This window comes from Panthera leo, chromosome C2 (assembly GCF_018350215.1).
Source record: "Panthera leo isolate Ple1 chromosome C2, P.leo_Ple1_pat1.1, whole genome shotgun sequence".
NCBI classification, from domain to species: Eukaryota; Metazoa; Chordata; class Mammalia; order Carnivora; family Felidae; genus Panthera; species Panthera leo.
Window position 1 is genome coordinate 134172201 of NC_056687.1, and position 26048 is coordinate 134198248.

Genomic DNA, 26048 nt, shown 5'->3' on the forward strand with positions numbered 1-26048 from the left:
AACTATATAACCCTTTATCCCTACCCCCCAAATATCTTTTGTAATCAGAGCTCTCTGTCAAAAAATTCATTTTGATGCTATAATATGAACTAATACCACCAACTGCTAAGTTGGATAAGAATACTATCAAAGTAATTATTAACAGGAACAAATGAAGTACAGTACAGAATCATTTTCCTTTTATGAATCACAAACAAAACTGAAATTTATAAACTATTTAATAATACACTAATGATTATAAATAAAGGGAAATTCTTTGTTCGTGACCAAATCACCTGTCCTGGCCACTGGTACAGTCAAAAGAGAGCAACAGAGATAGGACCTGGAATGTTTTCAGTCCCCAATTCTCCATGCTCTAGGAATTTGGTAAGCAGAGAAGTTAAACAGAAAGCAGGCTTGGGAGGTGGTGAATGCATTCTAAGGAGCTTTTAATACACCTTAATATTCTTCCTGAAACTTTCTATTTTAACCATGGGCAAAAGTTCAGCAGTTTTAAAAACGAAAAAACAACACTGAAAGATATTTCTGCATCATGTAGTAATGCCAAACATTTAGGAAAAAAATTTCCACTTAAGAAACAGTTATATTCATTGTATCAGACGCAGAACAAATTCATACCTGCCAGTTTAGAGATTACAGAATAAAAATAAATGTGCTAAAGAAGTTTAAAAAATGTTTACCAATGCCACAATATAAAATATATATGCTTATTAAAAGAAATTTAATTTAATTTTAGTAGTTTACATTTTAAAATACATACTTCAAAGTATAGTCTTTAGGAAACCATAGTATCTACTAATAAATAGACCATTTATTCTTAGAAACACATTAAAAAGACTAGATTGTGATTACATTTTATACTCCTAATTCTTGTAATGTAACTTTCAAGCATCAGGTTATATTCATTTTTATGCTTTTTAAAGCTTAATAATTCAATGATTTATCTATTTTAATTTATACTTTTAATCCACTTTGAACAATCTAAGGTGCCACTGGAGATCATCATAGTGGTCCTGGTTAAGTCAAATAGTAATTACAGAGCTTTCACTTTAAAGATGAGATTATTTTTAATTATTGAGTACAGTACTTAAGGTACCATACTTATATAATTATGCCACTCATCAAATGGTTATTGAAAGCTGAAATGTAATTTTAATGACAGCTACCTATTTTTCTTTGCACATTTTATAGTTGACAGATTAGTCAAGAATGTTGGTTCTTTTCAAAATCTTTACAGCTGCGCCAAAGTGTTTAGCAGGACAAGAACTGGACTGAGTCCACTTACTAACTTTTAACTCTATTCTTTTTTCAAAATGCACTTTCAGGTTTCTTTTCTTTCTTTTCTTTTTTTCATTAACAAAAATCCTAAAATGGATTACAGCATTCAAAACTATTGCCAAATTTTATAGAAGAAAATTACCCCCAAACACTTAAATGTTTAAGATCAATTTAGCTGGGTATATTTTGTTAATTCTTTGAAAACACAGACACTGTAGGATTACTCACACAACATACTTCATTTTCTTAAAAAAATTAATGGTATTATAATAAGTAAACTAAAAAGATTTAAAGAAAATTAGTCTGTTTCTTGCTAAATGAAAATTTCCTACAACACATGTTATTTAACAGCTTGCAGACATTTCCTGTGAAACATTCTATAATCAGTATAAAATAAGTACTATATCATACATTTAAAATATAAGCCTTCTTTTTCTTTAAAACTAAAGATTATGATTAAACACATAAGATCTCACCAACAGAATTTTTTCCCTTTCTGCTGATATTTACCAGATCAAATATAAAATCCTTCAAACAATTAAGAGACTTTCAGTTTTTAAGCTAGGTTTTGCCATCATAATATATTACAAAGGTTTCTTCATTTTATACCTGTTTCAAAATGAGTATATCACATTAGATGTGACCTTCAAAGGATGGGAATAAGGAAAAGAAGCAGTTTTTCTTTCTCGAAAACATACCAAATAAGGAGTACAACTGTTTTTCCAAACAATATTAGAAAAAAGATTTCAGAGTTTGCTATATGGGGAAAAGGCAATAAAGTTTTGAAGCAGGAAAAACTGCTTTGTTCCTTCAAGCCTCTAGTTGAAATTAATTATAGCAAATGTTTATGAAAACATCTGTTCCTTACAGTTATAAATTCTTAATTTTAGTATGGACGATTCCAGATTCTTATTTTGGAAGGAAACTGTCTGACAATTGAAAGATTTACAAAAGAACAGGCAGAATTTGTAATTCTGGAAAACTGTATATACAGTGTACTGTATACCCTGCAGAGATTTTCATTCGCGTGAAACATTTGATGGGGCTTGAACTGGTTGGTAACTAGGAGAATTCAAAGACAGAGAGGCTCCTCTCTGATTTAAGGTGTTACACAACAAAAACATATCTGTAATACAAGGAAACATCAACTAAGAATTACAGATAAATGTTACCTTACTATTAATCTAATTTGGAGTAAATACAATAAACTGAGTATTAATTTTAACAGGGATTTAGTAAGACTAATGCCAATACAATCATGGGAAGGTATGTGCAGTGTTCCCCCAAAAAAACAACAGAGGGTGCAAGAGAGTTTAATATGATGTTTTAAATTGCTGCTCTGATTCTTGTTCTAAGTTATCAGGTAGCCATAACTGTAACAAGGATGTGTAGGTTGGTTTCAGATCTCTCTCTTCCTCTTCACTTTCTTCTCTCTCCCTCTCTCTCTCTCACACACACATACACACACACATAAGTGCATTATTACAGTAATCTTACACAAAGACCTTTAAATGATCAGACAGCACAAATACTTAAATGTGTTTTAAGATAACGAACGACCTTTCACTTGAAAAGGAACTTAACAAAAGAGTAAATTTTAAAACACAATTGTGATTTTCAAAGTATTTCAATATTTATGTAAGTTAACCAATAAAATAATCTATATATATATATATAGAGAGAGAGAGAGAGGAAATTTAAATAAATGCATAAATTATATGCAACATGTAACATACATATTATATGTGTTGCTATGTGTATGTATGTTGTGCAACATATATTTACAGGAATAGTCCAACAATTATTTGTGACCATTACAATTTTAAATTTACATAACACATCAACTTCTCATTGGTAAGTACTTTGTAAAATGAATTCCTAGCAATCACAATTAAAATAGACTGATTTGAAAAAAATATGTTTGTAGTTATATTATTTTAAATGAAGATACAAAGAACATGTATTTTCCATTAGTAATTTCTAACATACATGTGTCTAACTCATTAAGCAAATAATACATATAATGGTGACTTAAATCTCAAAACAAGATAAATCAAATTCCAGACTCCTTTTTAACTTTTACTGCAGTCAGGTTTAGCTAAGGGCATTTATAGCATCTATCTGTGCACCGTTGAAATCACCCTAAACGAAGGTTTACAATAGATTTCTATAGTGCTTTTTATGCACAAACATCTGCTTCATGAAGGTAGAACCAGAGATTTTAAACTAGGTTAGGTTAAAAACAACCAGAATAATGCTATAAATAAACACACTTACTCAACTGGGCCTTCAGTTTACATCCAAATATCATCAAGTTTTAGAAGATCACATCATACTAGGTATGAATTCCAAAAAGTATTACATAATTTAAAAAATAAAGTTTATCTCAAAATTGTTAGAGAAATGTCACCAAGTGTGTGTGATGAATATTTAATAGTGAGAAACAAAAAAAGATTTGCTTTAAACTAAGTTAAAAACCAAAGCTATGGATAGCCACATTTAGTTGTGACAGGATAATATGACATAAATAGTGTAAAGACCTGAAACCTTTTGTTTTTTTTTTAAATGAATATTACTCCTGAAATGCTTTTTTATTAAATTTAAAATCCCATTCAAAGTAAATCCTTCAAAAATCCATGAATTAGGTATATTCATCTGTGGATATATAGTAAATCAAAGTATAAGGACTCAGCATCTATGAAGACAGTAGCCACTAAGGACATTACCTTATTTCAGGAATCATGTAAAGAACAGTCTCTCCAGGCTAATTTATTTGTGCTAAAAATCAAAGGACTACCATCAGGTCTAAGACCCAGTGCTCAAGTAAATACAAAACAATGCTTATTCAATAATTTTCCATCTTCTCTATCATTATTATCTACATTCTAATAATTTAATGGCCATATTAAGTTATAAATATATATATTTAAGTAAATATATTTAAACAAATATACATATTTAAATAAATATATATTTATATAAATATATTTAAATAAATATATTTATATAAATATATGTATTTATATAAATATTAAATAAACATATATTTAAATAAATATATATATTTAAATAAATATATATATTTAAAAATTATTTTTTCATCTCCAAAAATGTTTACTGTCAAGATTCAAAACATTTTTCGAATGATAGAAAGGATTTCTAAACATGAAAGAGTATCAGTGCTATAACTTATAACCAAATATTTGCAAGTGAATGGACAGCTTTATCACCAGTCTTCATTTTATTAAAAACAATCCACATATATTGGTTCCATGTGAGGTTGTGGCTATTGCTTTGACTGGGAATGAGTCCCTACTGCAGTTAAGTATAAAAAATATCTCCAAAATTGGAATGTGACCTGTATTACTAAGAGCTGAGAAAAATCTTCAAAGAGGTGGGTTTTGTTTTTTAAAAACATTCCTTTTACACACTACAAAGAAATAATTAGTATTTGGGCTTCTTAAGTCCCTACATGATATTTACAATGGCAATCCCCAAAGGTCCTCCCCTTCACATAATCACAAACTCATACCCTCTTTTGGAGTGCATATTCTTGGTGTGTGCTCTGAAGACTTGGGCCTCCACGTGTTTATTCAAGTTTGAGAACAGAGACAGCATCATCCAGAACATAGTAGCCATCATACATGTCCCCTTCATACAGGTACGGTAGTCTGGTGAAAGCTTTGGTAACAAAACCAGTTTTTCTGAAAACTTCAGGCAGACTATTCACTTGTTCTTCCCATTTCTGTCCCTTGATTTCTCATGGTTTCTCCCACTTACCATCTACGTTTTCTGCACAGGGATGAAAGGGTAAAGCCAGGGAAGGATGACCCTGCCTCTAGTTGGCTCCAAGATACTTCTGATATCTTTTAACAAAGTGAAGAGTTGATCACAGTGGTCCAGCAAATTCAAGCAGCTGACATCATACTGGAACCCTGTATTCTGTCATTCATTTATACCAAGCACTTTGTATTTCTTCTTCTGAAGCTGCCATACCATAGTTTCAGACAGCTTGATGGCATAAATTTCTTCAAAATGAAGGCTCATGATTTTTGTGACCTGTCACCAGCACCTAAATCTACGGGTTTTCCAGTCTGGATTAATTTTTAGCAGTCTCTGAAACTGATCTAGTGAAAACACAAACATTGGGCCTCTTCCTAGCAACCGACTGATAGACATTGGAGAAATAAACAGGCTAAACACAGATGACACAGAAGAGTGATATAACTGGACAAAGGGCCAGCCCAATTTCTCAACTCTGTTAAGAAGATCTGTGTTTCATTGATCAAGATAACTCTTAACAAAGCCTGGAATGATTCACATAATTTCTCTCCGTTGCACACCTACCAGTAGTGGTTCTCCCTCCTGCTGGCCTAGGCCACTGTGGCCCTGTCGAGTCTGCTCATCATTTACATGTAGGGGAGTAGGGGAGTGGATGATTGGGCTCCATACCAGCCACACGGACACCAGGCTGGGGCACAACCAGCCCACAAACAGTCTCATCAAGAGCCATGGTCACTAGTTTGGATCAACCACCGGTGTCAGGGCGAGAACATGAAGGTGCCTTTGCCCAGACTAGAGCCATTGCACCCAACCTGCCCATCCAGCCTCCTCAGAACTGAGGCAGGGGGTCAAAATTATTTAGATAACATAAAATCAGATGTAAAAAGCAAATATACAGAAACTTTTCAATAAATAATATTTCAAATGGATAATTTTAAGATAATTTAATTTTTAATAATATTTGTTATTCCTATTAAACCATCAAGAGAATAATTTTCAAAAAGAAAGCAGTGTGACATCAGTGAAGTGGCAGAATATACAACTCCAAATTCTCATCATCCCACAGAAACATCAAAAATAAGCACACCAACTTTGCAATAATCCTAGAAAACAGCCAAAGATTTATGAAAACCAAATGAACAATGCATGAAAAAAGGAGACATCTTGATAGCTTTGTGGCATTTTTACTTGCCCTTATCCTAGCCCCTTCTTGGTACCATAGCAATCTTGAAGAGGAATGCAGTTTCCGGTGTGGGAAACTGGTATTTGGTTCTGGAGGGAGCAACGCAGGCCATAATTGCAAAATATTGTATAATTCTGTTCTAACTTGTTTAGGAGCTACCTGAAGGTCTGACACAAAACATCTCTTTTTTGTCTAACTCAAAAAAAAGTGGTGGGCATTGCTCTTGAATATACTGCAAACTGAATTAAGAACAAGCAGATGCCTGGCACAAAAGATTATAAGTGAAAACATTAAAAAGACCACCTAAGGTTTGGAGCAAGAGCTGGTGAGAGTTTCCTCGGGAAATTAGGACATTCAAAAGCATCCATGTATTTAGGAAAATGTAGAAGTCCATGGGCATGTCCAGAATAAGAAGTATGACCTTATAGGAAATAAGAGGACCACAACCTTCCACCCTAAGCTGATCACTCAGAGAGTGCAAGCCTGGCTAAGTGATGAAAGACTGATGTGGCACAGAACCAATCTGCAAAGACAAGCAGAGATTTGGGGTTTTTGTTTGTTTCTTGTGGGTTTTGTTTGTGTGTGAGTGTGTGTGTGTGCGCGCGCGCGCGTTTTGTTTTGTTCGGTTTTGTTTAGCTCCTGGCATTCAAAGAAGTTATCTGTCAAAACCCTAGCTGAACACAACCTAAGAAATAAAGATTTCAGTGACTACATATACCGCATAGATCAATGGAACAGAAAGAGAGCCCAGAAATAAATCCACACTTATATAGTCAATTAATCTCAACCATGGAGAAAACAATATCTAATGGGAAAAAGACAGTCTCTTCAACTAATGGTGCTGGGAAAACTGGACAGGAGCATGCAAACAATGAAACTGGACCCCTTTCTTATACCACATACAAAAATAAATTCAAAATGGATTCAAGACTTAAATGTGAGGCAGAAAACCACTAAAATCCTAGAAGAGAACACAGGCAGTAAGTTCTGTGACACTGGCTACAACACATCCTTTTAGATGTTTCCTAAGGCAAGAAAAACAAATGCACAAAGAAACTATTGGGACTACATCAAAATAAAAAGCTTTAACAAGTCAAATGAAACAACCAACAAAACTAAAAGGCAACCTACTAAATAAGAGAAGATATGTATAAATTACATATCTGAGAAAGGGTTAGTATCCAAAATGGAAGTTATAAATAACTTCTAAAATTCAATGCCCAAAAAACCAGGTAATCCAATTTAAAAATGGGCAGAAGATATGAACAGACACACTCCTCCAAAGAAGAGATAGAGACGGCCAACAGACACATGAAAAGATGCTCAATATCATCCATCATCAGAGAAAAGCAAATCAAAATCACAGTGAGATATGACTACATACTTGTCAGAATGAAAATCAAAAACACAGACAACAACAAGTCTTTGCAAAGATATGGAGGAAAAGGAACACTTGTGCACTGTTGGTGGGGATGTAAACTGGTATAGGCACTGTGGAAGTTACTCAAAAAATTAAAAATAGAACTAACTACCAGATGATCTAGTAATTCCACTACTGGGCATTTACGCAAAGAATACAAAGACACTAATTTGAAGGGATACATGGACCCCTATGTTTATTGCAGCATTATTTACAATAGCCAACTTATGGAAGCAACCTAAATGTCTGTCCATCAACAGATGAATGGGTAAAGAAGATGTGGTACGTGTCAGTGTGTGTGTGTGCATGCATGTGTGTGTACACACATACACACAATAGGATACTATTCAGTCATAAAAAGGAATGAAATCTTGCCATTTGCAACAACATGGATGGAGCTATTAAGTATAATGCTGAATAAGTGAAATAAGCCAGAGAAAGACAAATATCACATGATTTCACTCATATGTGTAATTTATTTTTTCTTAATTTTTTTTTGAATGTTTATTTTATTTTATTTTTTTTTAATTTTTTTTCAACGTTTTTAATTTATTTTTGGGACAGAGAGAGACAGAGCATGAATGGGGGAGGGGCAGAGAGAGAGGGAGACACAGAATCGGAAACAGGCTCCAGGCTCCGAGCCATCAGCCCAGAGCCTGACGCGGGGCTCGAACTCACGGACCGCGAGATCGTGACCTGGCTGAAGTCGGACGCTTAACCGACTGCGCCACCCAGGCGCCCCTGAATGTTTATTTTTGACAGAGAGAGAAAGAGACAGAGCATGAGAGCGGGGGAGGGGCAGAAAGAGAGGGAGACACAGAATCCCAAGCAGGCTCCAGGCCCTGAGCTGTCAGCACAGAGCCCGATGTGGGGCTCGAACTCACAGACCGCGAGATCATGACCTGAGCCACCCAGGTGCCCCTCATATGTGTAATTTAAAAAACAAAGTAAATGAACATGGGGTAGGGAAAGAGAGGGAACCCATGAAACAGACTCTTAAGTATAAAGAAGAAACTGATGCTTAGCAAAGGAGAGGTGGGGGGCATAGGTAAAATAGGTAAAAGGCATTAAGGAATACACTTATATTGATGAGCAGTGAGTAATATGTGGAATTGCTGAATCTTTATATTGTACACCTGAAATGAATATAACACTGTTAACTACCCTGGAATTAACAGTTTTAAAAAACATAAAATATGGGCACCTGGGTAGCTCAGTCAGTTAAGCATCCAACTCTTGATTTTGGCTCACGTCATTATCTTGTGGTTCGGGAGATCAAGCCCCACCCACATCAGGTTCTCTGCACTGACAGGGTGGAGTCTCCTTGGGATTCTCTCTCTCCCCTCTTTCTAACCCTTCCCTGCTTGTGCTCTCTCTCTCTCTCTCTCTCTCTCTCTCTCTCTCTCTCTCAAAATAAATAAATAAATAAACATTTAAAAGAAAACAAAAATAAAAAAGGGAAGAAGGACAGAGCTGAACGGGACCAGATATTTTGTATGCTATGAAGTTTTGGTATCAACCTGAAGTAGACTGTTATAAGTTTAGGATGTTAAATGTAATATCTATAATAACCACAGAGGCCATATCTAAAAAAAGTTACACAAAAGGAATGAGAAGGCATTCAAAATGGTCACCACAAAAAAATCAACTAAACACAAGAAAAAAGCAGTAATGAAGGGAAGGAAGGGTAAGAAGGTTACAAAACACAGAGAGCACAATAGCAAAATAGCAGAATTAAGTACTGTTTTATCAGCAGTTACTTTAAATGTTAACTGTATTAAAGTTTCCAGTCAAACACAGAGATTAGCAGAATGGATTAAAAAAAATTACACAATTCTATATTGTCCACAAGATCCAAATCTTAAGATTCAAAGACACAACAGATTGAAAGTGAAAGGGTAGAAAAAGATATTCTATGTAAAAAGTAGTCCAAAAAAAGAGATACTGTGGCTATACTAATATCAGACAAAATAGACTTTTAGTCAAAAGCTGTTTCAAGAGATGAAAAAGGACATTATATATTAATAAAAGGGTCAATTAACCAGGAAGATATAATTATTATTAACATATGCACCAAACAATAAAACATGAAAATATATGAAGCAAACATTAACAGAATTGACTAGACAAATACACAGTTCTACAAAAATAGCTGAAAATTTCAACTTACCATTCTCAGTAATAGACAGAACATCTAGACAGAAGCTCAATACGGAAATAGAGAACTTGAATAAGAATGTAAACCAACCAGACCTGACAGACATATAAAACACTGTGCCCGACAACAGGATACACAATCTTCTCAAGTACCCAGGGAACATTCTCCAGAACAGACCATATGTTAGGTCACAAAACAAGTCTCAATATATAAAAAGACTGAAATCATACATATCTTTGACTATAACGAAATGAAGCTAGAAATCAACTGCAGAAGAAAACCTGAAAACTTTCAAGTATAAATGCAAATATGTGTGTCTATATATGGAGAAATGACAAACAGATAAATATGTGCGTGGAGTCTATTTAAACATGGTGGCTTTAACTTTAAAGGAAAAAATATACTACTGATGATCTTTCATTAAATTTCAAAGTAACTTCTGGGAACAAAAAACACTGGACTGGTAAAACTAAATTGCCACATTCCATTTAATGAAATTTTAAAGTAAAATTACATCATTACATCACAACTAAAGTTAAGTCTCAAGCAAGACAAACCTGAATACATGCTCTACCATTTACTTGCTGTTATTTACCATTCAGTATCTTTGTTTCTTCATTTGGAAAATGGGGGAAGAAAACAGTTTCTACCACAAAGTGTGGTTGTAAGGATTAAATAAGTTCAAGTAAAGTGTTTAGTGTAGCAGGTAGCATAACGTAATTCCTCAATAAATGTTAGCTATGATTTTTCTAAACATATTAATTAATGTATTTAACATGCTGGATTCAGTGGTGGAATACAATTAAAAGGCTATTAGTTCTATATGTTATAGGGAATAAACTTATTTATAATTTAAATAATTGAAAACTGTAACTCTTCTAGTAATTAAAACATATTATTTCTGATCAATTTTTTAATTAACAAGAAGTTTATTTAGCGGGTTATATAACTCTGTCAAGTTCTGTGGTATTCTTTTAATATCCTTCCTGGGGCACCTGGATGGCTCAGTTGGTTAAGCATCCGACTTCGGTTCAGGTCATGATCTTACGGCTCATGGGTTCAAGCCCCATATCGGGCTCTGTGCTGACAGCTCAGAGCCTGGAGCCTGCTTTGGATTCTGTGTCTCCCTCTCTTTCTGCCCCTTCCCTGCTTGTGCTCTGTCTCTATCACTCAAAAAATGAATAAACATTAAAAAAATTTAATATCCTTCCTGATGATAATCATACCAAATACTGAATATGATATAAAGAAAGTAGAAAAAATAGCAGAATTAAATAAAATTACATTCTTGAAATATAAAGCCACCTAATTCATTAACTTTATGTTTTTTGAGATTGATAAAATGTAGACAGATAAAGAACTAAAACTATAGTCAATCTAGTGTTAAACTAAAACTATCTCATTTAGGATAGTTCACAATATTACCCATGCACCAGAATAAAACAAGTTTTAAGAAGAATTATTAATGATTCTGCAAATGAAATGAAAGGTATAATTTCAAAGATAATCACAAGTACAATTATCTAATTTAAGTTAACCTGTAGTACTACACAAATGCAAATGTTTCTACTTACTGTGATTGTCATTTCTGGGCATATTGTTATTTCTCCAGGCATTCCATAGATTTAAAGTTGCTTGATGTCTGGGGGCGGGGGGGGGGGGGGGGGGGGAACAAATGTAGACCAGGAATCGATCAGGAAAACAGAATTCTAACGTAAAATTAACCTCTCTGGATCCTAAAGAGAGAGCAAGAGTGAGAGTAAGACTGTGCGTGCATGTGTGCTGTGTTTTTGAGAGAGAAGAGAGAGAGACAGTGAGAGAGAGAAACTGAGAGAAAGATGAGATGGAGATAATCATGGATGGGTCTATGATTCCCTACTTTTAAATGTTTTTCTAGATTATTCTGATGATCCATGAGTCTTTTTTAGTCCAAAATAATAAGCTTCTACTGTGCTAAAAGTGAGTTTCTTGTTGAAGGCAACTTAATTTGTCCCAAACAGGTGATTATTCAGTATTTTGCGTGTCATCATTTACCTTGCACTATTACAAGCCAAGCTTCAATCTCATTTTCCAGCAGGAGTAGTGGGCTGCACTAAGCTATGTCAACACTGTACGTGACCCTAATATGACCAGTAGCATGTACTGATTCTTGGCGGAAGGGTGCAGACTTGGAGATGCCAAGCAGAACACTGCGATTGGCCCGTGTGGGCCTCCTGTGGACCACGTGGGCTTGAAAAGCACTTTCCTACAAGAGCTACACAATGCCAATGCTGTAATTTAGACAAGTACAAAGTACATTTATACTAAGTAGATGCACAAGTTTGAGAAGAGCTTCTTCAGAGGTAAATGTCTTAACAAAGGACATTTGAAGATATTTCCTTAAACCTATAGAAAGAGTATTAAAGTCAAGGGTGATTATTATATAATTTGCCCTTTGCTGTATTTTTTTCTTAACAAAAATTCAAATAATGATTTGGTTTAAACCTTGACTACCTGAAAATTTTAGTTTTGCTGCCAATCTTAACAAATGTTTAAATGAAACGCCTCCACCAACAAAACAAAACAAAACAAAACAACACACAATAGCTTTTCAAAGAAAATCTAATTGGTTTAGGTAATCCTAATCCTGATGTTAAATTATCTGTTAAGTACCTAAGTAAATATAATAAAAACATTATTTGCTAAATAAAATGGAGTATATCTAGCACTGAAGTCCTATTTCATTTTTATAAATCTTTCAAATAATAACTATAAAATATTTTTATTATTATTCTTCAATGTATAAATAAATAAATACCTTTTTCTGCAAAACAGATTTGTTTGGGCACCTGCCATTTTCACCCTTGATTACAATCAGTGCTAAATACTTTAAGATTGGTTTAACATCTGGTGGACAAGACCTCAATAAAATATAAAGATATCCAGGGGCGCTGGGGTGGCTCAGTCAGTGAGGCATCCAACATTGGCTCAGGTCATGATCTCACAGTTCATGAGTTTGAGCCCTGCGATGGGCTCTGTGCTGACAGCTGAGAGGCTGGAGCCTGTTTCAGATTCTATGTCTGCTTCTCTCTCTGCCCCTCCCCTCCTCTCAAAAATAAATAAACATTAAAAAAAAATTTTTTTAATGTAAAGATATCCATTTCCCCAAAGTGATTAACTTAGCTAATTATTAAATATCACCCTTTTGTATGAAATATTAAACTGAACTATTTGAAGTATAAAAATTATCCATGAACCAAGGTGAATAATCCTATTTATGCCTAAATGATAGCTAACTGAACAAGTTGTTATACCAAAGATCTACTTAAAAGGTATAATGGGCATTTTAACTATAAATCCCAAAGCTGTGATGAAGAACCAAGGGTAAAAACTCAAACATATCTTTATTCTTACAAGTGATTTACTAAACTAAATCACATGAAAATACGGTAATCTAAAATCCTCAAGTACAATATCAAAAATGTTTTAGTATTTACAGTCTCCTTTATATAAAGTTTCAAATACATTTCAATTGATCTATAAAAATGTTTTATTTTTTAAGTTATTTTTGTTATGACATTAAAGAATTACTAGAATCTGAGTTTCAAAGAAAAATTGTAAATCCAAAAACTGATTTCTATTTACCATTTTATGATAAAGTATTTTTAAACCTGATAATAACTAGGAATACGTAAGAGAAAAAATGACTTCTTTAAATTTGCTAGGAAATGTGCAACATACAATATTCAACTATCCTTTTAGAGAATAAAAATATTATTCAAATTAGTTATTTATTGAGCATTTTACCCAAATGAACATATTTAGTTATCTACACAAGTTTGAAAATGGGCCCTAATTAATAAATGGATTTACTGGTTCAAACTTCTAACCATGCAGCTAGATCATGTAGTAGCTCTTCTACTTTATTCTTTCAACAATTATGTGTTGAGTACCTCCTACATTTTAACACTAATAATACAATCGTAAGCAAAAGCTGAAAACCCATCCTTGACATCTTTAAGTTTGTTGAAAACTCAGGAGAGGAGAGAAATGTACAACATACATTTACCAATGTACAATGACAAACCTGAAAAATGTTATGTGATAAAGTTACACACCCTACTATAAGAGGGGAGGGGTCACTGACCAAGAAGTACATAAAAGGCACTCCACTAGAGACCAGCATGTGCCAGAATTCTGTGAAAGTCACGTTTAGGACTTGGGTCAAGATGAATAGCAAGGCAGTGAAAGAACTGTTTTAAGGAAAAATAGAACATGGTAAGCTTTGCAGCCTTAAAAAGATCACTTCAACTTCAGAGTGAAGGAATTTGAGAGTGGGTGTAGGGAGAAGGAAAGTGGATGGAATAATACTGAATGAAAAGCCCTGCAAGGCAAAAAATGATGATAAAATAGTCATATTGATAATATCATTATCATACCACCTTAGGAATGGCAACTCTCCATTTTTAAACCTTGTTAATATTACTTACTGAGAACCTACTATGTGCCAGACAGTTTTTAGGACATGGAAGTATTATAGTAAACAAAACAGAATGAAGTGTGGGGGTAGAGCGAAGCAAGAAAAAAGAAAATGAATTCTTAACAGATAAGTTCAGATAATTATAATAGCTATAAAGAAAACACAGCAGAATAATGCAATATTCAGTGGGGATGGATGCTCTCTGTAGGGAGAGGTGATACCTGATTTGAGATTCTAGTAACAAGAAAAAAATAGCCATTTAAATATCAATGGCAAAAGGCACAACCTGCAAGGGCCCTAGAGCAGAAGCTTGCTTTTAAAAAAAAGAAAAAAAGAAAAAGAAAAAAGAAAGCCAAGATGGCTCAAAGGCTAGGAATTTAAGATGAGGTCTGTGGGAGAAGGAACAACCATTGAACTTGGAATTTTGTAGGGAGGAAGTCTAGATTTGATAAGTACAATGAGAAGCTACAATAAGCTTTAAAATGATGAAAAAGATCTATTTCATGTTTGAGAAAGATGATTCTAGCTGCTGTGTAAATACTGGATTGAAAATGGGAGACAAGATGGAAGCTAAGAGATCAGTTACAATCTGCCATCATAGGGATAACCTGACAAAATGGGCAGAAACAACTACATACTTAATTCTAAGTTTAAATGAAGACTTGAAATTTTAAAACCTCTGAAATGATCTGAAATTATTTCTACGGTGGAAAAGTAAATAATTGTGCTAATACTTTATTTCTGTACACAATGAAGAATTACCTTAATTTGGTTAAAATTTTTATTGATTTTTTCAAACTGCTTTCTATATACATCAGAAATTAATTTGGTCTCCAAATAAGACTGACATCTGGTCACAAATAGAAGAAACAACAAAACAGCACATAATAGATTACTAGTAGGATTTCCAATCCGATCCAACATGGAGGGTCACTACAAGCCTCTCTCCCCCACTGATCACAACTAAAAACTCTGGGCAAAATACTAAAAACAACTTCTTGAGGACTCTGAAATGTAAACACTAGCAGGAATATTGGACAAGGACTCAAAGAGTGGTGTTGAGTGCTTTGGGGTTTTTTTTCCTTCATGTCCCAGCTTTGAGCTCCCATCAGGCTGAACTAAGTAACAGGCACCAAGAGCAAAAATTCCAATCCCATTTTTCTGGGACTGAGAAAAGAATCCTCTTCTTTTCCCTTCTTTCACTTCCAACCTTGCAACAAGGCCAGGTCTAATTGAAGAACTACACTGCCCTGGGGGTAGGTGGTAGCAGTGAGGGGTGCACATAAGACCCAGAGGGACAAAGCTATCTTTTCAGATAGAACACTAAAAAAGGAAGACCCTACTGCGTGCACAGTGAGTGGGGAACTCCATCATTTTTTCTTTCTCTTTCTCTCACCATTTTGTGACAAAGTGGGCCCATTTGGTGGAACCATGCGATAGCATGAGAAGCAAAGCTCTGACAGAACAAGGCAGAGGGTGTGGGGTTATCCTAGAGAAGAATACAGCGGGTCAGGGGATTCTCTACTTCTGTGTATGAACTGACAAAAACCCTAGATTCACCTCAAAGCTATGTATGCTCAAAACATACCCAAAGAAGCACAGCAAAAACTCTAAAAATTAATCTATGACATAAACTACTACTGTAGTCCCAAACTAACCCCTGGGGGTGACATGCAAGGAGGACTCAAAAGCACAGAAAAGACTTTAAAAACTGAATTGACATAGGGGCGCCTGGGTGGCTCAGCTGGTTGAGCCTCCGACTTTGGCTCAGGTCATGATCTTGCTGTTCGTGAGTTCGAGCCTCGTCGGGCTCTGTGCTAACAGCTCAGAGCCTGGAGCCTGTTTCGGATTCTGTGTCTCCCTCCCTCTGCCCCTCCCCCACTCGGCCTCACTCAAGTTCTTGCTGGCGCCTGCGCACACTCTCTCTCTCTGTCAAAAATAAACATTAAAAACAAATAATAAAATAAAATAAAATAAAATAAAATAAAATAAAATAAAATAAAATAAAATAAAAACTGACATTGAAACCACCATCACCACCACAGAAAGTAAGGCCAAACTTGTAGTATGAACCTAATTGTGTTGGCTGCCGGAGGAGGGGTGGGAGAGGAAAGAAAAAGGGAAGAAAGAAAGGAGAAAAGAAACAAACAAACAAAAAAAGATTTCTCTGGGGGGACTTAACAAGATCTAGAGTTTTGAAATGAAATATTCAAAATGTTCACGACACAATCCAAAATTACTTGATATATCAAGAATGAGGAAATTCTGGCAAATTTTCACCATATAATATAATTAACCCCGAGATAATTTAGATGCTGGAATCAACAAAGATTTAAAGAACCTACTATATAACTTTTTGCCAAGAAGCACACTCTTGAAAGACAGACATCCACAGTAAAAGAAAAAAGAAAAAGAAACTATTAAAAAGAATGAAATTAAAAATTTTAAACTATAAAGTACAGTATCTGAAATTTAAAAAAAAATCAATAGATGGGCTCAAAATCAACATAGAGCTGACAGAAGAACAAGTCAATGAACTAGAAAGCTCCCTCTGTATTCAAATACAGTTGCAGCATAAAGAACAAATGTAAGAATTATCTAAATGAAGAATAAGATTACAACAGAATGTGGAAATTAATCTCATTCCTTCCCACATTCAACTTTTCTTTCATTTCTTAGATATATTTCATTTTTCCATTAAAAATACATATACCTTAAAAACTTGTACACATTGAGAGAAATTATTAAGATAAAGACCAGCAAAAAAGATTTTGAAAAAAAAAAAAGAAGGAAAGAAATAAAGGAAAAACCACCTATACTATAATTACATGGGGGGAAATATTTTCTCTTTTTTTCTGTAAAGTTGAAATCACACACTATACAAACAATTTTGTGTTTTATTATTTCGTGTATTACAAGTGTAAACACTTCTCCCATATTATTTTAAAAACTATTGGGGCGCCTGGGTGGCTCAGTCGGTTGAGCGTCTGACTTCGGCTCAGGTCATGATCTCACAGTCTATGGGTTGGAGCCCCGCTTCGGGCTCTGTGCTGACAGCTCATAGCCTGGAGCCTGCTTCAGATTCTGTGTCTCCCCCTTTCTCTCCCCCTCCCCTGCTCATGCTCTGTGTCTCTCTGTCTCTCAATAATAAATAAATGTTAAAAAAAAAATTAAAACCAAACTATTTACAACAAATTTTTAAATGGCTGCATAACATATAGTAATCAATGAATGTTTTATATTTATTTAACCATTCTCCTATCACTGGATATTTCTGTATTTAAAGTAGTTACCTAATTCTTAGTAACACTATGGTATATATCTTCGTGCATAACTCTTTCCCTGGCTGCTTTAAGATACAAAACTAAATAGGGTGAGGGAAAAGTACTAACAAAGTTACTAAATTAATACAAATTGATAAAGATTACAAAACTCATACATGATTCTGTGGAAAACTTTCAAGTGCAGATTCATATAAGGAAGAAAATGAAAAGCCGCCTATAATTCTGTTGTTAATATTTTGACAGATTTCTTTAAATTTTTAATGAAATGCACTATATATTCTAAAATTTGCATACAATATATGTTTAATACTACTGTAAAACAACCTTCAATGGCTGCACAGAATTTTAAACAATAGTTGATTTTCACAGCATTACAGCATATTATAAACCACCAATAAGTAAATATATTCCTACTGCTGCTCACCCTAGACATCCATATAGAACTGTAACGTGATGAAAGTCAGTGCCTGAAAGATGAACAGCTACATTTTGTGAATTAGATATTCTGTATTTAAGTATTACAGAATACTGACTGTTGCCCCAAATCTGTTTTCCCCTTTTTGTTGGGCATATGGCAACCCAGCTACAGACTAAATTTCACAATGTGGAGGCACGAGTGATAAAAAAAAAAAAAAAAAAAAAAAAAATCTGATGCCCTACATTAGCTTCCTTTCTTTCCCATAGACTAGAACAATGGTAACAATGGCTAAATCCCGCCCCAAAAGTAGCGATAAACAAAAAGACAGAAAATGGTGATGGTGTGGAGAAAACTGTAGCCCTCATACATTGCTACTATGAATATAAAATACTGCAGCCACTTTGGAAAACAGTATGCTAGTTTCTTCAAAAGTTAATAAATTTACTATATGACCCAACAATTCTCCGAGAATCTATCCAACAAAAATGAATAGAAAACATATGTATACATTAAGATCTGTGTTCAAATGCGTATAGCAAAATTGTTATGACAATCCCAAACCTGAAGCCACATAAATATGCATTAACCACTGAATAAACAGAAAATGAATATCCACACAGTGGAATACTATTCAGCTGGGGGGAAAAAAAAAGGAACACAGTACTAATACATGCCTACAACATGGCTGAACCTCAAAAACATTAGCAAACAGAAATAGGCCAGACATAATACGCAATGTCTCTTTTTGTCCCTTATAATAATCCTTGTTCTGAAGTCTACTTAGTTTGATATTAACAGTTACTCTAGCCCACTTGTTAAGTGTTTTCATGATGTATCTTTCTCCACCCTTTTACTTTTGACCTGTCACCTGTGTTAGTTTTCCGTTGTTGCCATAGCAAACAATCGCAAGCTTAGAAGCTTGAAATAACACAAATACATTATCTTAACAGTTCTGTAGGTCAGAATTCTAATACAGGTCTCATTGGGCTAAAATTAAGGTGTGGGCAAGGCTCTATACCTTATTAGAAGCTCTAGGGAAAATCTGTTTTCTTACTCAGTCGTTCAAATAAGTCAATTCCCCAGGAACTGAGGTCCCCAATCCCTTAAAACCTGTAAGTAGAGAGCTGTTCCCACCTTCTAGAGGCCACCCAAATTCCCTGCCTTCCTCCATCTTCAAAGCTGCAGCAATGGACCTAGTCCCTTTCACACTTTCTCTCCCACGCCTTCTATTGTTGCTTTTCTCTAACTGCAGTTGTAAGGGTTCTAAGCCATTAGGGACTCGGGATTAGACTGGGCCTAACCAGAAAATCCCTAACACCTTTCTGATCTAAACATGTGTAACCTTTAAAAACATCCATGTTAGATAACATATTCACAGGTTTTGGAGATTAGAGTATAGAAATATTGGGGGTGGGGTGGGGATTTTATTCAGCCTACCACATCTTTTTATTTAAAGTATCTTGTAGACAGCATATAATTGCTTCTTTCTTTAAAAAATATTTCTGACAATCTTTGCCTTTTAACTGGTGTGTTTAGACTACTCATATTAATGTGTATTGCTATAGATGAATTCAAAGATCTGTTGTCTATCTGTTCCATCTATTGTCTTTTTCCCTCATTTTATGCCTTCTTTGGAGTTGAGGATATTTTATGATTCTATTTGAACTCCCCTACTGAATTATCATTTATGCCTCTGTATTACATTTTTATTTAATGGATGCTCTAGAGTAGGGACTGAAAAACCACAGCCTATGGGCCAGTAAACTGTTTCCGTGAATTTTTATTAAAACTTGACCATTTGTTTATATACTATGATGGAAGAGCTGAGTAGTTGCAACTGAGATCATAACACAAGTGGTTAAATATAAATTATATTATCCTTTAAGAAAATGTTTCCTGACCCCTGCTCTAGGCTTACCATATAATATTTAATTAATCAGAATCTACAAGCAGCATTACATAGTCATGTGTAGTGTCAGAACCTTACAACAGTATATTCCCAATTCTTCTCTCTAATCTTTTGTACTACTGTTACCATGTATTTTACTTTTACATATGCTATAAACACTATATATTGCTACTATTTTTGCTTTATACAGTCACATTTTTGAGCAATTAAAATAAGGAAAAAAATTTTACCTCCATTTACTCTACTTCCAATGCTCTTTCCTTTGTACAGATCCAAGTGCCTTTGCCCTGTCATGTACCTTCTGCCTGACAATGCTCCTTTAACATTCCTTACAGTGTTGTCTGCTAATAAAAAAATCCCCATGGTTTTGCTTATCTAAAAAAAACTTTATCACTTCATTTTTTTGAAAGATATTTCTATTAGGTATAGAATTCTGGTTTCACAAGTTTTTCCCCACCTTCAGCAACATTAAAGTTGTCACTCTATGATCTTCCGGCTTCCATGTTTTCTGAAGAGAAATCTGCTCTAATTCTTACCTAGTTCTTACTCTGCATTTTTGTATTAGCTTTCTATTATTGCTATATCAATAAATTTTTTTCTGGTTACCTTTAAGAATTTTTGTTTGTTTTTATGTCTGAATATGACTACATTTTAAAATTATTTTTATTTTCTGTATTATTCCACTTTATGTTGTCTGAGCTTCTTGGATCTGTAGTTTAGTGTCTATCATTAATTTGGAAAAATTATTGGCCATTATTTCTTCAAATATTTCTTCTCTACCTCCCTTCTTATGGGATTCCAATTACATGTACCATTTGATATTGTCTCATGGTTCTTGGGTGTTTATTTAATTCTTACTTCTCATTGTGTTTCAATTTGGGTAATTTCTGTTGATGTATCTTCCCATTTGCTGGTTCTTTTTTGTCTGTGTCAATTCTACTTATGATCCTGTCACAGGCATTCTCCATCTCTGTTACTGTGTTTTAAATTTCTTTTTTAAATTTAATTCTTTTTAATGTTTTTTTTCTTTTTTTTTTTTTTTTTTTTTTTGAGAGAGGCAGACAGACAGAGTGTGACCAGGGAGTGACAGAGAGAAAGAGAGGGAGACACAGAATCTGAAGCAGGATCCAGGTTCCGAGCTGTTGGCAAAGAACCGGACACGGGGCTAGAACCCACGAACAGTGAGATCATGACCTGAGCCAAAGTTGGACACTTAACCGACTGAACCACCCAGACCACCCTGTGTTTTAAATTTCTATGATTTCCAAGGGCACCTGGATGGCTCAGTCAGTTAAGCATCTAACTCTTGATCTCGGCTCAGGACATGATCTAATGGTTCATAAGTTCAAGCCCCACGTTAGGCTACACACTGTCAGTGCCCAGTCTGCTTAGGATTCTTTCTCTTCATCTTTCTCTGTTCCTCCCCCACATGCATCCCCCCGCCCCTCTCTCTCTCTGTCTCAAAGTAAATAAATAGACTTTACAGTTAAGCCTCTGACTTCAGCTCCAGTCATGATCTCACAGTTCATGAGTTCGAGCCCCATGTCAGGCTCTGTGTTAACAGCTCAGAGCCTGAAGCCTGCTTTAGATTCTGTGTGTGTGTCTCTCTCTCAAAATAAATAAACATTAAAAAAATTTTTTTAATTTAAAAAAATACCTTAGAAACATTTCTAGGATTTCCACTCAATTTTTGATATATTTTTCAACACTATCTCTGCTGAAATTAACCACCTGATCTTACATGCTGTCCAGGTTTTCCACAAGAGCTTTTAACATGTAATTCCTAGTTACTCAAAAATACCTTGTGACACAGTTTTAACATGTGTCACTGTTATGTCTAGTTTTGATGATTGCTTTGTCTCTTCGAAGTATATATATATATTTTCTTGTTTTTTCATATGCTTTGTAAATTTTATTAAAGACCTTATGTATTACTGTCATCATGTGTATGATAGTAAAGACTAAGGCAATTTTAGGCTTCGAAATGAGTATACATTTCCATTAGGCCTTTTAGCACAGGGGTTTGAATTAATGTTAACTAGGAGTTAAGCTAGGTTTGAAGTCTGTCATTGCTATGGCCACACCTAATGCACCACAGACCACAAGTTTCTACAGTGATACCTTGTGTTGGGGATGGGGAATTCAGTTTGCCATAAGAATATTTTTTCATTCTTCTAACTGCTCCACACTTAGTTCTAAGGCTTTGTGCTCAGAAAAGATCTGTCTCTTGTAAGTTACTTACTATTTGACACTTGCTATCCTGGCAGCAGGGAGTAAAAAATAGGGGAGAGTGTTCTTTGATCTTCTGATCAAGACTTAGTCTTAGTTAAGCACTGTGTCCCTGATCTCATGTATATGCCTTTTTAGTCCTTCCTCTCCCTTGGTATAGTTCTGGTTCCTATAGATATTCCTGCCCCTCCCCTAGGGCTTGAGAGTTTTTCCTCTTGTTCCAATCCCACAGTTACAAAGAGATTCCACCAGTGTCCTAAGGCAACAATAATTGTTGCACCTCTCCCAACAGAATATGGCTTTGTTATATAACAGAAAAGGGGAAGAGGAGTCCAGGTGGAGTTTATTGTTCCTCCTGCAGTGGCTGCTGTAGTCATCCTCCAGTCCTTCACCAAGGGGAGATTTTCTTTTATTGGCTGATGGGGTTCATGAAGAAAAATCTACATAGGAGTTTGGGGTCCTCCTATTTTTGTGCCCACCAGGAGTTTCACCTTTCCTCACCAGTACACACTTGGCCTCCACCAATTCAACAATCATTTTAGCTGAATTCTTTCTGTGAGTGTCTGATTGTGTCTTGCCCAGGTAAATCAGTACTTGTACTTTGCTTCTCTCTGCAAAAAAAGAGTATCTCTCCTTAGATTCTGAGCCTAGATTCACTGCCCTGCCATTTCAGCACTCAATGGGTTAAAGAAAAGCTGTGAACTTGTTGTTTGTCCACCTTTTTATTTTAAAACTGGGACTGAGTTTTTTTCCAACTCTCCGCATCTCTGATCAGAAACCAGAAGCCATCCTATTTTCATTTAACTTCATGTATTATGGTTTTCAAAGTTTACCATATAAATTTCCACGTAAGTTCACTCATCCATCAAATGTTCAGCTAATGCTTACTATGTGGCAGGCATTGGGACAGAAACTAATGCTTTCCTTCTGTCAAAGTTGGCAGCTAACTAATGTCTGCCATACCAAACTCCCTACCAAGACAAGATGACCCAATGTCTACCTTAAGGGTGAGTACATTTAGGTCAGAGAAAAATATTTCATGATTACATTTATTTGTAGCTAGGTTTAGATATATTGTGGTCTCATTCAAATGACTTAAAACACTTTGTGCGGCACTGTAGAGAATATAGATAGGAGTAAGATAAAGATTTATCTCTATACTACTTGCTTATAGAGAATAGTTCAAATATTAAAAAAAATACCATACAGCACACTTTATCATTAACCTGCAGTTACATGTATTTAAGGAGAATGTTAAGGCATGGATAAATGAATAAGAATCGCTATTCACAGGTAACAGAGGAACTGAAGGCATGATCGATGCCTCAGAAAAAAATAGAGTTTTCCTTGCAATATTGATCCCATAAATTCATAGCAAAAGCAGACAAGGACAGGATAAAAGAAAATCTAGCAGGATATACCAGATTATATGACATTATATAGCAGGAATATATCACCTGGGGTTAAAGTTAACTAGCCTTCATGGAATGTTATCTATTTCACATTTGTACCTCTAGCACTCTGGTGGTAAGTACTCAGTTTTAAATCCTAAAGGCTGACTTCTTCAGTACATCAGATGTTAGTAGTCAGGTACTTCTAGCCAATTCTGTTCATATAAGAAATTAAAGTATATATGCCAATAAATGAATGCATTATATGGAGCCAAAAAAATAAGATCTATGATAAAAATCAGATATTTGTGGAAGTCTAACCAGTACAGTCTCTCCATGTAAGAAAAACTACCTAGAGAGTTAACGTTTCAGAATGTAAATTGATAAAAAAAAATACAATAGTAAAAGGGGGTTAGAAGACTCTAGTTTTAATGGCTTCTTGCAACTTGACACATTGATTCCTCTACATCTTTGGAGATACTTGTTGAGAACACTGTGGTTTTCCAAAACAATTGCTCCTTCTATAGCTAATGCTCAAATGGTTATTACCAATATTTCCTTCTTTCCATTTCCAGCAGACCCTACTTCTCACAGATTAAGTTTCTCTAGGTATTTTAGTATCATTAGTTACATAACAGCCAAGTTCTTAATCTGGTCTCTCATTCTGCCCCTCTAATATGACCACTCCTAAGCATATCTATTTTATATCTTTTTTTAATCTATTTTATAATTTGATTCTCAAAAAATAACATTTTCTAAATTTTTCAGTTCTTAGTATGCATGGCCAACTATTTTTCATTTCAATATATATTCTGAAAGGACAAATGATAATGGATCACTTAAATACCACTTGAATATCAAGCTCATAGAGCTATAAAAGTTTAAAAAAATACTACATATAATAAAAATTAGCTTCCATATAATAGTGGGTCAGAAAGATTATTATACTACCACATGCATGATTCAATCTTTTGATTAAAAAAGCACTATACTTAAGAGTTATAAAAAGCTCAGAAAACTGGAAACAGAAATGCAGTCTAGGATAGATTTTCAGACTAATATAGAAGTCTTGGCATGAATAATAAGAGAACTGTGGTTGATCCACAGAACAGTTGGATTATGAACCAGAATATGCAAATCAGGTAACTATTTATGATAATTATTAAAATGTTAACTTGCAAATAAAGCACAAAAAGTAAAATTCTACAGTAGGTTTATTCAAGTACAGTAGAGGACAACGCAGTATAACTAGAAGTATTTGTAGTTTATGGTGTGAATTAAGTATGTTAATACCAAAGCAATAATGCAAACACAGTTCAACTTCATATTTGGTTAGGATAGTTGTTCATGTTTTCTTTACACACACACACACACACACACACACGCACAATCTACCTCTGTTTTGATGAAAGTCTCCTTTCTTTACATTTCCAACAGGTTTTGTTAATATGTTCTTATGCATGTACTACAGACTTCTCTCAAATCCCAGACTTAGAAGCTTTCACTCTTTTACCTCTATTATCTAATAGTTATGGAGTTGTGATGATTCTTTGCACACAATGTTTCAAAGTTGTTTACATTGTTCACAGGAGCACCTGGGTGGCTTGGTTGGTTAAGCTTTGGACTTTGGCTCTAGTCATGATCTCACAGTTGGTGAGTTCAAGCCCCACATCAGGCACTCTGAGTCAGCAGAGAGCTCCCTTCAGATCTTCTATCCCCCCCTCTCCCTCCGCCCCTCCCCTGCTCCCATGCACACACACTCCTTGTCTCTCAAAAATACATAAACATTAAAAAATAAATGAATAAATAAATAAAGTTGTTTACACTGTTCTTTATTTGCAAAGCTACCACACTCCTTTCCCTGGTTTCATAACCTAATCCATAGACTGCTACTTCTCAGAAGATTCAATATCTGCTTTCATTTTCTCTCTCAATAGTTCTAAAACAAACTATGAGAATAATCATCACATAAATGTTTATCAAGGTAAGACATAAGTCAAGGGCTCACAGTTGTAAATGTATGTGTGTATGTATGTGATTTGTTTCACCTGATTACTAATTCAAATCTAAATTCCCAAAGAATCAAAGGTCCTTATGAAGAGGTCTCCTATCTTCCACAATCTCCTTTCTATAATCTCAATGTTCCATATTAGCGACATTGGTTCTAATCATATCCATCACCTCAATTTATACAGTCCTCGAAATCTGTCCTCTCTATCTATACTTTGAATTTCTGCTTTATTGATTATGCTCTTTACTGCTTCTAACAGATGTTTCACTTCAGCTATTGAATTGAAATTTCTTATAATTCTTATTCATACCCTTCTTCATCTTTTCCTATATTCTCAGCCAGAATTCTTTTCACCTGTCTTTTAACTACCATCTTACATACTTTGTTTCAAAAGAATATGCACACATCGCTTCTCGGCCTTTTGGCTAAGATCAAGCGTAAAAGAATACGCACATTTATTGAAAATTTAAAGCATATTTCAATAAAATGTACTTGTTTTTCCTAGATTTGAATCATTTCCACAAA

General features: G+C 34.7%; 1 protein-coding gene and 1 pseudogene across 14 annotated transcripts in view; both read right to left on the minus strand.

Annotated features, from left to right (window-relative positions):
* TBC1D5 (TBC1 domain family member 5) overlaps positions 1-26048 on the minus strand; it is a 537979-nt gene that overhangs the window by 267731 nt on the left and 244200 nt on the right. The window contains exons 1-2 of one of the 14 annotated variants that reach the window (XM_042955454.1): positions 17990-18424; positions 11397-11464 (exon numbers count right to left, since the gene is read on the minus strand). The exons of 12 other annotated variants lie outside the window; for them this stretch is intronic. In XM_042955454.1, coding sequence (XP_042811388.1) covers positions 11397-11418 — 22 coding nt within the window. In that variant the 5' untranslated portion in view covers positions 11419-11464; positions 17990-18424. Of the gene's footprint in view, positions 1-11396; positions 11465-17989; positions 18425-26048 lie in introns of those variants that run through there. One more of the 14 variants, XM_042955455.1, reaches the window with a different exon arrangement.
* LOC122229895 lies at positions 4826-5984 on the minus strand (annotated as a pseudogene).